Here is a 17,101-nt window from a genome sequence, read left to right as displayed (position 1 = left end):
TCTTAAGATGATATATTATTAAAACTTTGAATGAAACTCAAACTTGCAGATAAGAGGACTTTAATGAGACAGTCTGCAAGAACTTTAAAATCTAATATGTCGCTTAACATAGCCTTTTTTAAAGATCCATGCATTGCTTTGCTTTGAAAATGTCATCGATAATTCTATTTTGCTTCGAAATTATCACGTGTTAAGTTATTTTTTACATTACATACATATACTCGTCTAATTTATATAACTCATTTGCATTTCTGTTTTTTTGACGATTACAGACACATAAAATGTTTTTTTCAATGCTCAAGTCAAATGATGCTTGTAATCAATGTCTTTGGTAAAAGATATCCCTAATGCTTATTTCATAGAATGTTTATTAAAGGTGACGCGAAGAAGCATGTGTTATTTGATAGGAAACTTTTCTTTCATTTCCTTTTAGTCAGTACAGTGACATCTAAGGAGGGAGAATCACGGAACATTTCATGGACCGCTGATTTTTTTCCGCGAAGTAATGTTTACTTCATATTTCATGAATATAACGGCTCATTGTCAAAAATAATAAGCATAGAAAACACTGATCCATTACCAACTGAAAAGTATGTTTACCACTCTCGACCATTTAATTCTGTGAATATACTGTTTGAAATAAGAAACGTAACAAAGGAAAGTGCCGGATACTACGTAGGCGGTACATCAGAGACAGAGGCTTGGTCGGGAGAACGTGGAGTAGTTCTCATAGTTTCCGGTAAACCCTTAATAATATCTGACAAACTAGACTGCATGTTTTCTGATTTGTGTTGCCACATGTACCTTCCTTTACTATATTACATGTGCACTTTACCATGGAAATATTTTTTTGATACTGATATTGTAAATGTAACCAATTTGATTTTGATTTTAACTTCTTTGTACGATGTTGATATCAAACTAAAAATGAACGATTACATTTACTTAAATGACGATACATACACTTATATAATAATGATGAAAATATTAACAGGCCTGCTTGTTATTACTCGATTCATCATTCAACATCTAAATAATTTTATCCAGGAAAACCTGTGAAACCTATGATAACGGGAAACCTTAATGTTAAAGTAGGATATCGCATTAACTTACAATGTGAAAGTAGATCTACATCTGCTCCTGACTATTACAAGATGTTTCTGCCGTTATCATATACGTGGTATGTCAACAACACAAGGCTAGATGGAGTGGCGACAGAGATCTACAGCTTTATTGTCACCAAAGACATTAAATACAACCAATATACCTGTCAGTCGAAAGAAAATCTTGAGTCAGAAAAAAGTAAAGAAATTCGAGTAAACCCTTTATGTGAGTACAATCATGATTGCTTTCTATATATAATTATGTAGAAAAGATTTATAATGTTTTTAAGGTGAGAATTTTGTAATTTAAAAAATGTTCTTAACGTCAAAGAGCTAAGTCCACGAAGCATCAAAAACGGCCTCTTCTAAAAAAATTAATGTTATGTTTATTATAGATAATATAGAATTTTTGCTATTCATTACCGTTTTCCTTTTTTCAGTATCTATTATACTTTTTGAAAAATAGATATTGCAATATGGCAGTGTTTTGATAGAAAAAGGCAATAGGAAAGTCATTTTTTGTAATGTAACGTCACGTCAAAAAGCTATGAAATGACTTAAAGTTTGCAATTACTATGTAGAAATATACGAATTTAAGACTTGAAATTGAATAATTGGAGATAGATATTTATTAAATCAACATCATTTAATTTAGAACCATAAATTTAAAAAAGCAGATAAAAGAGTTCATTTGATATATCAATTCTGACTGGATAGAATTGCAAAAATCTTTTCAATGGAAAATGACTACAACTGCGGTATTTTTAGATCAATGAAATAGTAAATATTTGAGCTTTTGAAAATCTATATCTAAATAAATTATCATAGAGAAAATAGTCAACGGAAGTTAAAAAGATATATTTCCTTAACATTTGTAAAAATAAATTGAACATCTCATCTTTTTTGTTCATGTAAAAGAGAAACTGAAAGGAGTTCGTAAAATACGGAACTCATTCAAAACTTGTTATTCCTTAATACAAAATATATACATTTGTGGTATCTCTCTATTATATAAACATGCAGAGAGCAAATATCTTCATAACTGTATGAAGTTTTTCGAAGGTCATAGGTCATTACGTGACCCAATCACACAGCGCAGTAATATCTACATAAAAAGACTTACTCCACTAAGCAATATAGCATGTTTTTCATACATAAAGATGTACAAAATACTCTAGTAAATTATAATAATCATTTTATTTACAATGTAAACGAGTATTTAATACAGTTTTTGATCGGTTTTACATAGAGAATAGAAAACTACATGTTATAAGTTCCATGTCTGAGCTGCATAGTCTCAACGTTTACCCTTATTTTTCTCGCAGGCCTCTGAATGCTATATTTTTTTTTCGTTAAACTTTACTCACAATAAATTTGAAAATCTGTTGAAAAATATCTTCGGCCTTCACAGGATTTGATCACGTGACCGACCCACTTCAATTCCCATTGAAGTTTTTAAACTTGTTATTTATTTCTTAAATGTTGTGGAAATAATTGAATTATGTTTACTGCAAGAAATAAATAAAGGTAGAAATTTGTGTTATACTTGATTATAATTTTGAATGTATATAAACAAAGAGAGTACATGTAACATCAAGATAAATTCTTACATTATACTGTTAAACAACATTGATGAATACGCATGCGAGATCTATCCGCGAGATTCGCACGTACCCCAAGCTCGCGGATATTTATCTTCACGAACCAGCCAATCGCTAGGCCATATTTTATTCCCGTAAAATAATAGGTGTATGCAGGACAGTGATTCGTGACGTGTTGTAAAGTGGAGATAAATAAATGATGTTTCTGTTTTTCTTCTCATAACTTATCAGTATCTATTTACCTATAAATGTAATAAATTTAGTATGTTTTATTGATGTATTGCTTAACATTCACTACTTTCAATTTCATTTTCACATTATGATTTTCATGTGAATAAATAGAGCAGTATTGCATATGTATTGCTCTTATACGTCAAGATAGGAAGTGAGATACATCTATACAGGGATTAATATTTTGCAAATACTCAGCGTAAATTTGATTTTACACGAACAATTTTTGAAAGGCGGGGGGGGGGGGGGGGTTCCAGGTCTGTGCCACAAACACTCATGCATAGAATCACACCACAGGCACTTCAAGCCTGTAGAAGCGGTTTTCTAAGGGGACAACCTTCAAAAAGAGTTGACAAGCAAAAAAAAAAAAAACACCTCGCTCTGAAATCCTATTTCGGGGGGGGGGGGGGGGGGGTCCTCTAACTATTCAGTACATTTTTTTCTTCCAAATACTTGAATTTGTGCATTTTTACCTTCCGGCAAAAAGAAATGGAGGGGGAATCCAAATCAAATACATATTAAAACTACAGCAAGATTATTCTCCGTAAAAGTGAGCCCCCTCACCCGGCATTATACGGGAACATTTTAAAATCTTCCTCTTCATTGAATAAAATATCTCAATAATAAAAGGAGAGAAATATCTTCTCTTATGCACACTCCCTTTCATAGCGTTTTATGTTTACATGTACTTCTTAAAGTTAGATACTTCAGAAGATTGTCCAAAAATTGCATAGCTAAAAGTCCGGCGGAATTCAAAGTGAAACCTACTTATCTATATTCCGCTAATGCACATATTCATGTATATTGTGCTTAATTTTTTTTTATCAGTGTACAATTATTTGTACAAGGGAGGTGCTGGTCAAGAAAACTTGGCAGAAACAATTCATACACAAGTAGTTTACAAGTACACATTTTACTCTTATTTACAATAACGTAACAGTAACGATTAAATAATTCTGAATTTTTTGAAACATATTTCAATTCCCTTTTTCTTCTTCTCTCAAATAATTTTTTTTTTTTTTTGCTTGTCATTTATTTTCTAATTTGACATCCCACTTGCACTTCATCTCACTCCTTATAATAAACAATGTCAAGGGTCATATATGTAAAATATGCATCTTGTTTCTGGAAACATATTTGAAATGTGTTGAAACCAGACCGCATCCTTTCTTTAAAAAAAACGTTACTTTTCACGTTTTTATGCAGGCGCATAAGAATTATCACGCGGGCTTTTTTAATGAAATAATTGACAGGAAGTTACAAAAATAAAGATTGATTGCTGCTACATATAGATATAAATATTGTATGTACCGACATGGGGATTCATTAAGGCCGGACATGTGCATTTGACGGATCAGCACATGAGTTCTATTTTGGATCCAGTTTACAGAGATATTTCTAATTATCTTAATGCTAAAATTCTAATGATATCTTTTTAAAGATAATTTTCCCGTTTCTTATTAAATGCATTTAACAAAACGACAGAAAATTAGGTCCATTATGCATAAAAAGCTTTCGATTTTTTTTATGATAAGCATTTTATATTGATTGCATGTATCTTCTATGACGTCAAAAATGACGTATAACGAGTAACGTCATGTACAACATACATGATCATAATATACACCCATGCTTTTTCCAAATACATACATGTATGATTTCAGAAAATGTCATTTTTAGATTTTTTACCACATTTAGTGTCTTAAAAACAAACAATCGACTGCTTTTCTATCACCTTGTGTCTTATCTATGGATCTTAAGTGTAATATGAACCACCCATTAGCATATTGGCTATTGAAATTACCGGATTTTTGAAAGCATCAAAATTCAAAAGTAATGTCAAATTTCGTATTTGTCAAAGCACAAACAACGCTAATAATTGACATAAAGATTTGTATTTGTGGTATTTATACATATAGTAAGTATGAAAGTTGTTCTTGCCTGTAACCCCATCTAACTTTGGGAAAAAAACCTGTTGATAAATGGGCATTTTAAACCCTTTTTAAAACCAGCATATATTCCAATCGTCTGATTTGCCTAATGACGCCTCATTTAACTTTTTTTTTACATGTGGGATATGAGTGCGTTTCCACTTACATTATCAATATATTTACACCTCATGAATCGATCATATTAGTTTGTGTAAAACACGAAGACACATATGATGGATCGTGGCCATAGCATTTTTCACACGCATTGAAATTTTATTTTATTTTTTTTCAACTTGAGCACACTCGTTACCACAAAATATTTTCACTGGAAAATGTTTCTCGAATAGTTATTATTCTTTTTCTGTTTTAATATTTTGCGGTAACGAGTAGGCTGCATGTGTAAATCACGATTAATTGTGTAAAATTTGGCACTTTCCCGGAAAATCTCGAACCACGGTGAGGTTTAGAATTTAGTTTGACATAATAAATATCCGGTTTTGACGGAAATATTGTACATGTGAAATGTGTTAATGTTCTAGGGTGAGAATTATCAAAAACATTCATTCTGAAGCCATTTTAAATTTTTTCATATTTACTAGGCCAAATAAGGCATATTGTGGGTCGAGTTCTTTTACTAGCTATAGTTTACTAAATATAAATTAAGTTTTAAAACAACATCTAATTGAATGAAGACTAAGACGTAATAGTTTGTAGAAAAATCAAATAATCTGACAAAACTGAATTGTAGGCGGCTCGAAAATATCTAGTCAAAACATTGATCAAATTTTCAACAAATAATTTTGATGACAATAAGGTATATTCAGATTTAGAATAAATATTTTTCATTTTTAGATTTCAGGCTGGAACGATGATTGATTTTATTGACACCTCTTTAAAAATAGCTGTTTGTAATCTATAAATTAGCATTAATTATTTTGTAACTACTAAATGATTTGATGTTAGATTTTCTGTTAAATTTTGGTTGACATCGTATTAATTCTTGTGTCAAAACATAAAATGAAATATATGGAGATAACGAACAGTATTCAAGCTCAAAAGTCCATTAAACAATACAAAATAGGAGCAGAGCAAACACGGACCTCCAAACATCAGAGGTAGGATCAGGTGCCATGATAATAATATGAAGCTTGAATTTTCTAGATAGTTTATTTATTGTATTGCTTCATTATTACAATTTCATAAATACACACGTATCTTTCAAATTGCCAATAAACTGAATCTGGTTTTAGCATTTCGAAAAGAACAACATTACCAATTCCAAATTTATGGTGATAGAACCATATCAGATGATTGAATTGAGAGTCGTCCTTATATTTTTTGCTGAAGAAACTGATATTCACCAGTTTTCTCTGTAATTGAAGAATACTGATATTCTTTAAAACTATGCACTTTTTTTTTTTTTGGAAGGAAATGTTAAACATAGGAAATAAGACATTTTATTAAGATGGACAGGATTATTCTGTGCATAAAGTGAACAAGTGTCAAACTCCTTTACACTGATCCATGGCACTTGATCCTATTCTGATTATTGTATTGTCATTGTACTATTCGAATAGTCAATCTGAAAGGTACACACCTTTAAAAAATTGAAAAGAAATACAATGTATATGGAGTTTTGAAATAATCATTCTTACATTTCTCTTTTTACAGATGGTCCAGAAAGTGTGATGATAAACCCACAACCTCTTAATGACACAATAACAATTAAAAATGGAGAACCATTTGGTCCGTACACCTGTTCAGCTGACTGTAATCCACCTTGTACCTTACAGTGGAAGTATAAACATCCCTCAGGAGATTTTGTAAATTATACACCCCATGGTATTTCTCCATTACTTTTACCAAAGCAAAACGCGGACAGAACTAGAATGACTCTGGTACGATGTGTAGCCAACAATAGCGAAGGGCGTAAGAAGCAAGGCATAAAGTTGAACATTCTGTGTAAGTTTATTGTATAATAACCAATTTCATTATTTATTGTGAATCAAAGAAAGAATATTTCGTAAATTGGTGGGATAGTAGAACATAGAAAACAATTCATACTTACAGAAACCCCCTTCCCGCCAAAAAATGACGGATTAGCAAACATTGTTTCTATTTTATTTTAACCGAAAACTATTTGTTGTACTTCAGTATTTTTATCTATCGTGAAATGTAATATTTAAAGATTAAGGGGGGAGGGTATATGTTGTCGCCCTATACATATTGTCGCCGGCGACATTATATATAATACTTACCCTCACTGCACATACAGCCACCCATCGATACACATGGGCCCCCGCTACAGTATGAACTGAGACAAGCCTTTTTATCAGGGCTGCAAAATGTACCTTACACATCGGTACATATTTATTGCGTATATTTGTATTTCTTCTCCCTTTTTCTTAGAGTTTATATAATTTACTGTAGTCGTTGAGAGAGAGAGAGAAGGAGAAATGCTACGCACTTTACTTTTTATTAATTTGTTTAATCATGCTATTTGCACCATTCAACCTCTTCACCGTGTATATTGTAAATGAAATATAAACATTTCATTGCAGCTCCTTCTGTGGAGTTTAAAATAACAATTTCACGTACAAAAAATATTGAATTATTGTCTTATACTTAAATGCAATTCTATGAAGACTGTATATATGATTTTTGATATCATCGACATGTTCAATATTATTAAAAGTCTTATTGTTACTCACGAGTTTCGAAATTTATAACAATCGTAAATATATTGAATTACTTGAACATTGTGAACGACAAAATAAATAATATCTAAATATTTTATAGACATATCTTTTTTTTTTAATTCCTTGTTTTTAAGGATTACATTGATGCTTTATGAACTTTTCTTTCAGATTCCATGGACCCTCAGGTGTACATTAATAAAAAAATTCAAAATTCCTCAATAATGAATGAAGACAAGCCTCTTAGTCTGACATGTCTCGTTCGGGGAAATCCCACCCCAAAAGTCACCCTCAAAAATCTCACTGGTGACAAGATCATTGGAGAAAACCCTTTATACTTCACTTTCAAAACAGTTGCAAAGTGTTCTGACACTGGCACTTACAGCTGTCAAGGAAAATCAACTGAGTTTGGAAGCAGGAATCAATCATTCCACATCAATGTTTCCTGTAAGATTGCATTGCCATTGCTTATGTACCGTAAACATTTAGCCATTTTACAATTCATTGAACAATAATCAGAAACAAATTAATCCAATTAATCCAAATTTAACCAAAAACCGTTCTGTTGTCATCAATAGTATCAACCTGGAAAATATGTAAATGTGTTAAAAGGTAGATCTTTTCATCGCTGCAAATCAGTATACATTGTATGACTGAATGAAATTACTTGTCTCAGATGTCGGCGATTAAAGGAGACAGTCGAGCTTCTCGACTTCAGCAGATCGATTCCTAGAAATATATAGGGTTTGTGCCGTTTCCTTTCTTTAAATTGATGTAAAGGAGATTGGTATCACATATTATAACTGGAGAATCAGATTTGTATCACATATTATCGACGTTATCGATGTAAAACTCTTAAACTCTTATAGGTATATTTGTAAATGTTTTAAAAGGTAGATTCATTTCATCGCTGCAGGTCGTTATATATTGTATGACTTAATGAAGACGCTTGCACCCGACGTCAGAGGTTTACGGAGAGAGCCGAGCTTTTCGACCTTTGCGAGTCCTAAAAGGATATAGTGTTTTGAGTCGTTTCATACTTATAGTTCATTAAAAAATAGATGAGGATGAGATAGGTATCATATATCATAATTACAGAATCGGATATACATCATAAATTATTATTTGCTGAGTACCAGATATGTATCATATATTATTATTCGGCATGAATGAGATAGTATCATATATTAGTATTGGGCTAGAATGAGCTTATTATAGGGTGATAAAAAAGATATGTATCATATTCAATGATAGCTTATATTCTATTTAATATGAAAAGAGGACGTGTTTTCGGGGTGGGGGAGGGGCTTTCTTTTTTCTAATGTTCTGAAAACACCGGGAGCTATCATTAATTACGTATTATGTAATGAAAGTAAATATAATTCATATTTTATATTACATCATATTTAGAAAATAGAAATTCTGATTTTATCATTTTTATGAAGATTTGTTTGATTCTCAGTAACAAATAAACTCAAAATAATCAAGCTTTTCTTTTAGGAGTTTATATTAATTTATATTACATATCAAAAAGCACAAAAGCAAATGTAAACGATTGGTTTATTATACGTTTCGTAAGAGTGGCTTGATATTTAGACTCGAATGTTCTAATTTACAAATATAAAACTAATCCTTTAGGTGCCCCCCGCCTCGATGACTCCATCTTATTCAAAAGCATATATGGTTCCAAGAGTGGCCCGAACGTTAACGTTGATGTAAGTTTGCCCGTTATTGCAAATCCCTTAACATCTACATCAGAGTTCAGTTGGTCAGGACCTACATCTGAGTCTATATCGATTAAAGTTTCACAAAGAGATAACGTTATCTACAAACACTGGATCAACAGCACCATCCCTGTTCCTACAAAAAGATCCTTTGGAAACTACACCCTGACGTACAAAGGAGAAGTCTTCGTTGAAATAACAATTAACGCCGAAGGTTGTATTAAGATTGCTTTTGTTCGAGTGACCTTACATTTTATTGCATTTATACTTATGCACGTGAAAGTCTTTAAAGCATGCGGAACTTTCAGCAAGGAATGTTTGTCCAGCCTTGGCATTAGTTTATGTAATTTAGGCTTAAAATGTAAGTTAGAGTTCAAATTCCTTAAAACAACACTCCTTATCTTCTGTTTGCTCAGTAAAGTTTGTGATGTTTTTTTCAAACCCTTTGAAGAGAATCAGTAAACGTGTGTGCGTGCGGCGGCACGTATTGTCATCCCTACATATATTGTCGTTCGGCAATCAGATTTTGGAACGCAGTTCGCAGTTCGCAATTCGCAATTCAAAAGTGAACTGCATTCCAGAACGCAGTTCGCAATTCAAAATTTAAACATAAGTCATGGGGTCTGAAATTTTGAGGGTAGGGTACTAGTGGTCAGTTACCACTTCTATGAAAAAATGGTGATGGTACCATCTCTAGTTTCCGAGATATAGAACTCCAGTTTTTAGGCCTACTATATAATACTATATGAATAAACATCGGGTTCGGGGACATCGAAGTCCCCTGTCCCGGGGTCTGAAATTTTGAGGGTAGGGTACTAGTGGTCAGTTACCACTTCTATGAAAAAATGGTGATGGTACCATCTCTAGTTTCCGAGATATAGAACTCCAGTTTTTAGGCCTACTATATAATACTATATGAATAAACATCGGGTTTGGGGACATCGAAGTCCCCTGTCCCGGGGTCTGAAATTTTGAGGGTAGGGTACTAGTGGTCAGTTACCACTTCTGTGAAAAAATGGTGATGGTACCATCTCTAGTTTCCGAGATATAGAACTCCAGTTTTTAGGCCTACTATATAATACTATATGAATAAACATCGGGTTCGGGGACATCGAAGTCCCCTGTCCCGGGGTCTGAAATTTTGAGGGTAGGGTACTAGTGGTCAGTTACCAATTCTATGAAAAAATGGTGATGGTACCATCTCTAGTTTCCGAGATATAGAACTCCATTTTTTTTGCCCACTATATAATACTATATGAATAAACATCGGGTTCGGGGACATCGAAGTCCCCTGTCCCGGGGTCTGAAATTTTGAGGGTAGGCTACTAGTGGTCAGTTACCACTTCTGTGAAAAAATGGTGATGGTACCATCTCTAGTTTCCGAGATATAGAACTCCAGTTTTTAGGCCCACTATATAATACTATATGAATAAACATCGGGTTCGGGGACATCGAAGTCCCCTGTCCCGGGGTCTGAAATTTTGAAAGTAGGCTTCTAGTGGTCAGTTACCACTTCTGTGAAAAAATGGTGATGGTACCATCTCTAGTTTCCGAGATATAGAACTCCAGTTTTTAGGCCTACTATATAATACTATATGAATAAACATCGGGTTCGGGGACATTGAAGTCCCCTGTCCCGGGGTCTGAAATTTTGAGGGTAGGGTACTAGTGGTCAGTTACCACTTCTGTGAAAAAATGGTGATGGTACCATCTCTAGTTTCCGAGATATAGAACTCCAGTTTTTAGACTAACAATATAATACTATATGAATAAACATCGGGTTCGGGGACATCGAAGTCCCCTGTCCCGGGGTCTGAAATTTTGAGGGTAGGCTTCTAGTGGTCAGTTACCACTTCTGTGAAAAAATGGTGATGGTACCATCTCTAGTTTCCGAGATATAGAACTCCAGTTTTTAGGCCTACTATATAATACTATATGAATAAACATCGGGCTCGGGGACATCGAAGTCCCCTGTCCCGGGGTCTGAAATTTTGAGGGTTGGCTACTAGTGGTCAGTTACCACTTCTGTGAAAAAATGGTGATGGTACCATCTCTAGTTTCCGAGATATAGAACTCCAGTTTTTAGGCCTACTATATAATACTATATGAATAAACATCGGGCTCGGAGACATCGAAGTCCCCTGTCCCGGGGTCTGAAATTTTGAGGGTAGGCTACTAGTGGTCAGTTACCACTTCTGTGAAAAAATGGTGATGGTACCATCTCTAGTTTCCGAGATATAGAACTCCAGTTTTTAGACTAACAATATAATACTATATGAATAAACATCGGACTCGGGGACATCGAAGTCCCCTGTCCCGGGGTCTGAAATTTTGAGGGTAGGCTTCCAGTGGTCAGTTACCACTTCTGTGAAAAAATGGTGATGGTACCATCTCTAGTTTCCGAGATATAGAACTCCAGTTTTTAGGCCTACTATATAATACTATATGAATAAACATCGGGTTCGGGGACATCGAAGTCCCCTGTCCCGGGGTCTGAAATTTTGAGGGTAGGGTACTAGTGGTCAGTTACCACTTCTATGAAAAAATGGTGATGGTACCATCTCTAGTTTCCGAGATATAGAACTCCAGTTTTTAGACTTACAATATAATACTATATGAATAAACATCGGGTTCGGGGACATCGAAGTCCCCTGTCCCGGGGTCTGAAATTTTGAGGGTAGGGTACTAGTGGTCAGTTACCACTTCTATGAAAAAATGGTGATGGTACCATCTCTAGTTTCCGAGATATAGAACTCCAGTTTTTAGATTTACAATATAATACTATATGAATAAACATCGGGTTTGGGGACATCGAAGTCCCCTGTCCCGGGGTCTGAAATTTTGAGGGTTGGCTACTAGTGGTCAGTTACCACTTCTGTGAAAAAATGGTGATGGTACCATCTCTAGTTTCCGAGATATAGAACTCCAGTTTTTAGGCCTACTATATAATACTATATGAATAAACATCGGGCTCGGAGACATCGAAGTCCCCTGTCCCGGGGTCTGAAATTTTGAGGGTAGGCTACTAGTGGTCAGTTACCACTTCTGTGAAAAAATGATGATGGTACCATCTCTAGTTTCCGAGATATAGAACTCCAGTTTTTAGGCCTACTATATGATACTATATGAATAAACATCGGGTTCGGGGACATCGAAGTCCCCTGTCCCGGGGTCTGAAATTTTGAGGGTAGGGTACTAGTGGTCAGTTACCACTTCTGTGAAAAAATGGTGATGGTACCATCTCTAGTTTCCGAGATATAGAACTCCAGTTCTTAGGCCTACTATATAATACTACATGAATAAACATCGGGTTCGGGGACATCGAAGTCCCCTGTCCCGGGGTCTGAAATTTTGAGAGTAGGGTACTAGTGGTCAGTTTCCACTTCTGTGAAAAAATGGTGATGGTACCATCTCTAGTTTCCGAGATATAGAACTCCAGTTTTTAGGCCTACTATATAATACTATATGAATAAACATCGGGTTCGGGGACATCGAAGTCCCCTGTTCCGGGGTCTGAAATTTTGAGGGTAGGGTACTAGTGGTCAGTTACCACTTCTGTGAAAAAATGGTGATGGTACCATCTCTAGTTTCCGAGATATAGAACTCCAGTTTTTAGGCCTACTATATAATACTATATGAATAAACATCGGGTTCGGGGACATCGAAGTCCCCTGTTCCGGGGTCTGAAATTTTGAGGGTAGGCTACTAGTGGTCAGTTACCACTTCTGTAAAAATATGGTGATGCTACGATCTCTTGTTTCCGAGATCCACCTCTCCACTCTTTATGGCTAATATATAATACTAAGTGAATAAACATCGGGCTCGGGGAAATCGAAGTCCCCTGTCCCGGGGTCTGAAATTTTGAGGGTAGGCTACTAGTGGTCAGTTACCACTTCTGTGAAAAAATGGTGATGGTACCATCTCTAGTTTCCGAGGTATAGAATTCCAGTTTTTAGACTTACAATATAATACTATATGAATAAACATCGGGCTCGGGGAAATCGAAGTCCCCTGTCTTGGGGTCTGAAATTTTGGGAGTGGGGTACTTGGGGTCAATTACCACTTCTGTGAAAATACGGTGATGGTACCATCTCTAGTTTTCGAGATCCACTCCTCCACTTTTTATGGCAACTTTATAAAAAGTGAATAAACATCGCGCTCGGGGACATCGAAGTCCCCTGCCCCGGGGTCTGAAATTTTAAGTACTCGTTTTAAACTGAAAGATATATTGGATTTATCAAATCTTTTCAAGAATTATTGGTCCATTGCAGGTTGAGCACAATATTTAACCCTTAATCTTGAGACATATCCAAGTTGTGTTGATTCCCTTTTTTAATCTTGTAATGGAGATGGCTAAAATTGAGATCAAATCTTATTACAAGTAAAAGAGAAAAAAAAACTCTTTTCCAGAACTTCAGTTCCAATATAGTCACGTTGATATCAAAGCATGCGCGCGTATGCTGTGTTGATTCAGATACCACTTCGAGTAAGGTCTATAATAATTACTGAATCACAGTTTTTCTTAAAAAAAAGAAAAGAGAAATTTCTTTTAAATAAAAGCGGGGCTAAAGTTTCTCAGGTTTGCATTTTGGCCCAGGTCCACCTGTGTTCTTCATTAGGAATTTTATGAAGCCAATTGACTTCCGACTTAGAACTTTTACAATAGGGATAAATTTAAGTGCTGGATACTATGAAACATATTCGAGACGCATTGGGTATTATTGTCAAAAAACCTTTATGAAAAACATGGTGATGCCGTCGTGTTTTACGATTTAAGATCTGACCTCGAATCTTGATCCTTTCGATAGGTCCCGCATTTTTTAAACATCATGCTCAGAAATATTGAAAAACCCGTAACATAGAGGATTGAAATTTTTAGTGGGGATCTAGTCGTCAAATTAAATTAACCACTTCCCGAAATATTTCTGGAACAGAGGCTCAAGGGTCCTAGGTCACCTGAGTATAATGTCACAATATAAAGGATCAGGAGATTGAACATGAAGTAAAACAAAGACGCCGATAAATAAAGCTATGTTGCCCCAAAACAAGAGAAATATGAACATACTGAACAGGGATCAGCAACAAAATTAATTTATTGTTCAAGAGCAAATATAAAAATTGATTTATTTACTTGCCTGTACTTTTAGTTTGTCACTATTCTCATGCAGACTAAACAACACAATAGTTCTTGAGCACTGTTACTAAACCTATCTCATTCTCTCTCACATTGGCCTCTGTTTTATTCAGCTATTATTTGAATGTCTACCTGACATTATTTAAGAAAATACTTCTTGTCAAAATTGTAAAATTCTGTTATTCTGTTGACCCTTCAATTACATTTACAGTTTTTAACTATCATAGGTGAATAACAAAGTGGAATAACTTCTGTCAGTAGAATACAAAATGATAAATTGACCAAATGGTGCAGAATTTCAAAAACCTTGTAAAAATAATCTTATTTATTTCAGTTTTATATATATTCTTTTTCCCTCCTAAATGTCCAGGCGCAGAGATGAATGGAAAATTTGAAAGAAATAATGCATTTTCACCACAGATTCAACATAGCTCCATCCTAACACCAGAGCCTTTAACCCAGAGGCCATAAAATTTACAATTTTGGAAGAGACACCCTTGCTTATCATAGCCATGCATTTAGTTTGTTTACTAAATACCCATGGGCAGAGGGGAAGATTTTCAAAGAAATACTGCATTTTTAGTATACAGTCAACAGAGCCAAACCCCTGACCCACGTGGCGAAGTGGTTAGAGCGTTCGCTATAAAGTTGCAGAGTAAGGAGTTGATCCTTACGTCGCGGGTTCGAATCCCACTGTGAGACGTGGAGACCGGTCCTTCGGATGAGACCGTATTTTCAAAGAAATATTGCATTATCACTATATTTCATTTTCATAGTATACATGTATTCCACAGACATGCCCCGACATTAACACTCTAATCCTGGGTGACAATTTTCACAATTTTGAAAGTAGCATCCTTGCTCATCATAAGCATGTATTTAGTTCATCTGCTAAGTACTCAGTAGCAGAGAAGATTTTCAAAGAATTCATGCACTTCCACAATTTTGGAAAAGGCAAATTACTTATCATAACCATGTAGTTAGTTTGTCTGTTAAATTCCCAGGGATAGAGAAGATTTTCAAAGAATTGATGCATTTAAACAATATAAAAAATAGAGCCCCTCTCTCAGACCTTGGGCACGTTTTACCATAAAAAAAAAAAGAAAAAAAAGAGGCCCAAGGGCCTTAACAGTCACCTGAGTATAATACTGACAACAATTTAGAGGATCCATAGAGTATAAAATTAACTGAAAGGTGAAGCTTTGTTCCCCAAAAGCAAGAAAAATAGGGTGATCAGGATCAACAATATTATTTGTCTAGTATTCATTAACAGTTCATAAATTAGGTTCTAATCTGTTCCCCATTTATCACTCTCACCAGACAGTATGTAAACAAACTATCAGTGCTTCTGTACTCTTTTAATTCCTTGTTGAAATCTCTTACATTGGCCTCCCTTGGTCTTTGATGAACATTTAATAAGACAAGTTATTTTTGTCTCATTTTTATTTATCTATTATTTACAAGTCTACCTGATCATTAAAACTATGAAAGTACTTTTTGTATCATACAATAAAAATTCTTGCATAATTCTCCTATTCTATTAACCTTTCAAGTACATTATTTACAGTGATTAATTATCACAAGTAAATGGCAAAGGGGAATAACTCCTCTCAATAGAATACAAATTAATAGAGCCCTGGCCTGGACCAGAACACTTGACCAAATGCTCCTGATGTTTAAAAATCTGGTAAAAATACCCTTCCTTATTAAAACTTTTACTCTTTTTGCCTCTGATATGCCCTGGTGCAGAGAAGATTTTTAAAGCATTTATGCATTTTCACTCTATAATTAATAGAGCCCCGCCCTAACATCAGAATCTCTGATCCAGGGATCATGAAATTCACAATTTTGGAAGAGGCATCCTTGCTTATCATAACTATGCATTTGTTTAAATAATACCCAGGAGCAGAGAAGAAGATTTTCAAAGAAATAATATACTTTCACTGTATGATCTATATAGCCCCGCCCTAGCACCAGAACCCCTGACCCTGGGGCTATGAATTTCACAATTTTGGTAGAGTCACACTTGCTTATCATAACTATGTATTCAATTTGTTTCAATAATACCCAGGAGTAGAGAAGAAGATTTTCAAAGAAATAATGCACTTTCACTATATGATCTATATAGCCCCGCCCTAGCACCAGAACCCCTAACCCTGGGGCCATGAATTTCACAATTTTGGTGGAGGGCTCAGTGCTTATTATATTCATGCCAACAGTTTGACTGCTTGATGTCCAGGAGTAAAGAAGAAGATTTTTAAAGATTGCATTAATTTTGATGGTTTTAGCCCCACCCCGCAGGCCCCAGGGGGGCAGGGGCCACGAATTTCAAAATTTTTGTTTCCCTTCACCCATAGATGCTATATGCCAAAATTGGTTGAAATTGGTTTGCTGGTTCCAGAGAAGAAGCTGAAAATGTTCAAAAGTTTACGACCGAAGGACGACGGACGACGCACGACAACGGATGAAAAGAGATAGCAATAGGTCACCTGAGTGACTCAGGTGACCTAAACAAAAAACAAAAAAATACGCCTAAGATCAAAGGTTTAAGTTGATTGTAAAATTTTACAGAATTGATAATTCTGTTTGAAATTCCTAGCTTAAAATTATCTTGTTAAATTCGTTTCAAAACGATTAAAACGATTTTTTAACATTTGTAATATAGAGAGTAATAAGCATAG

The 17,101-nt window shown here is 34.8% G+C and overlaps 1 protein-coding gene across 1 annotated transcript; it reads left to right on the top strand.

The window, feature by feature from the left end:
* Positions 1-1,154: 1,154 nt before the first annotated feature.
* LOC133189189 (hemicentin-1-like) lies at positions 1,155-9,500 on the top strand (the record flags this gene model as incomplete). The annotated part of the gene is made up of 4 exons (XM_061324596.1): positions 1,155-1,329; positions 6,538-6,828; positions 7,734-8,009; positions 9,201-9,500. Coding segments are annotated over exons 1-4 (1,042 nt in total), but the record flags the coding sequence as incomplete, so codon positions are not given.
* Between the last annotated feature and the right edge of the window lie 7,601 nt (positions 9,501-17,101).

The sequence above is a fragment of the Saccostrea echinata genome, unplaced genomic scaffold (assembly GCF_033153115.1).
Source record: "Saccostrea echinata isolate AGI-Se365-2 ecotype Australia unplaced genomic scaffold, CSIRO_AGI_Sech_v1 ptg000017l, whole genome shotgun sequence".
NCBI classification, from domain to species: Eukaryota; Metazoa; Mollusca; class Bivalvia; order Ostreida; family Ostreidae; genus Saccostrea; species Saccostrea echinata.
The sequence above is the reverse complement of the archived record's forward strand: the minus strand, read 5'-3'. Positions and strand labels throughout refer to the sequence as shown.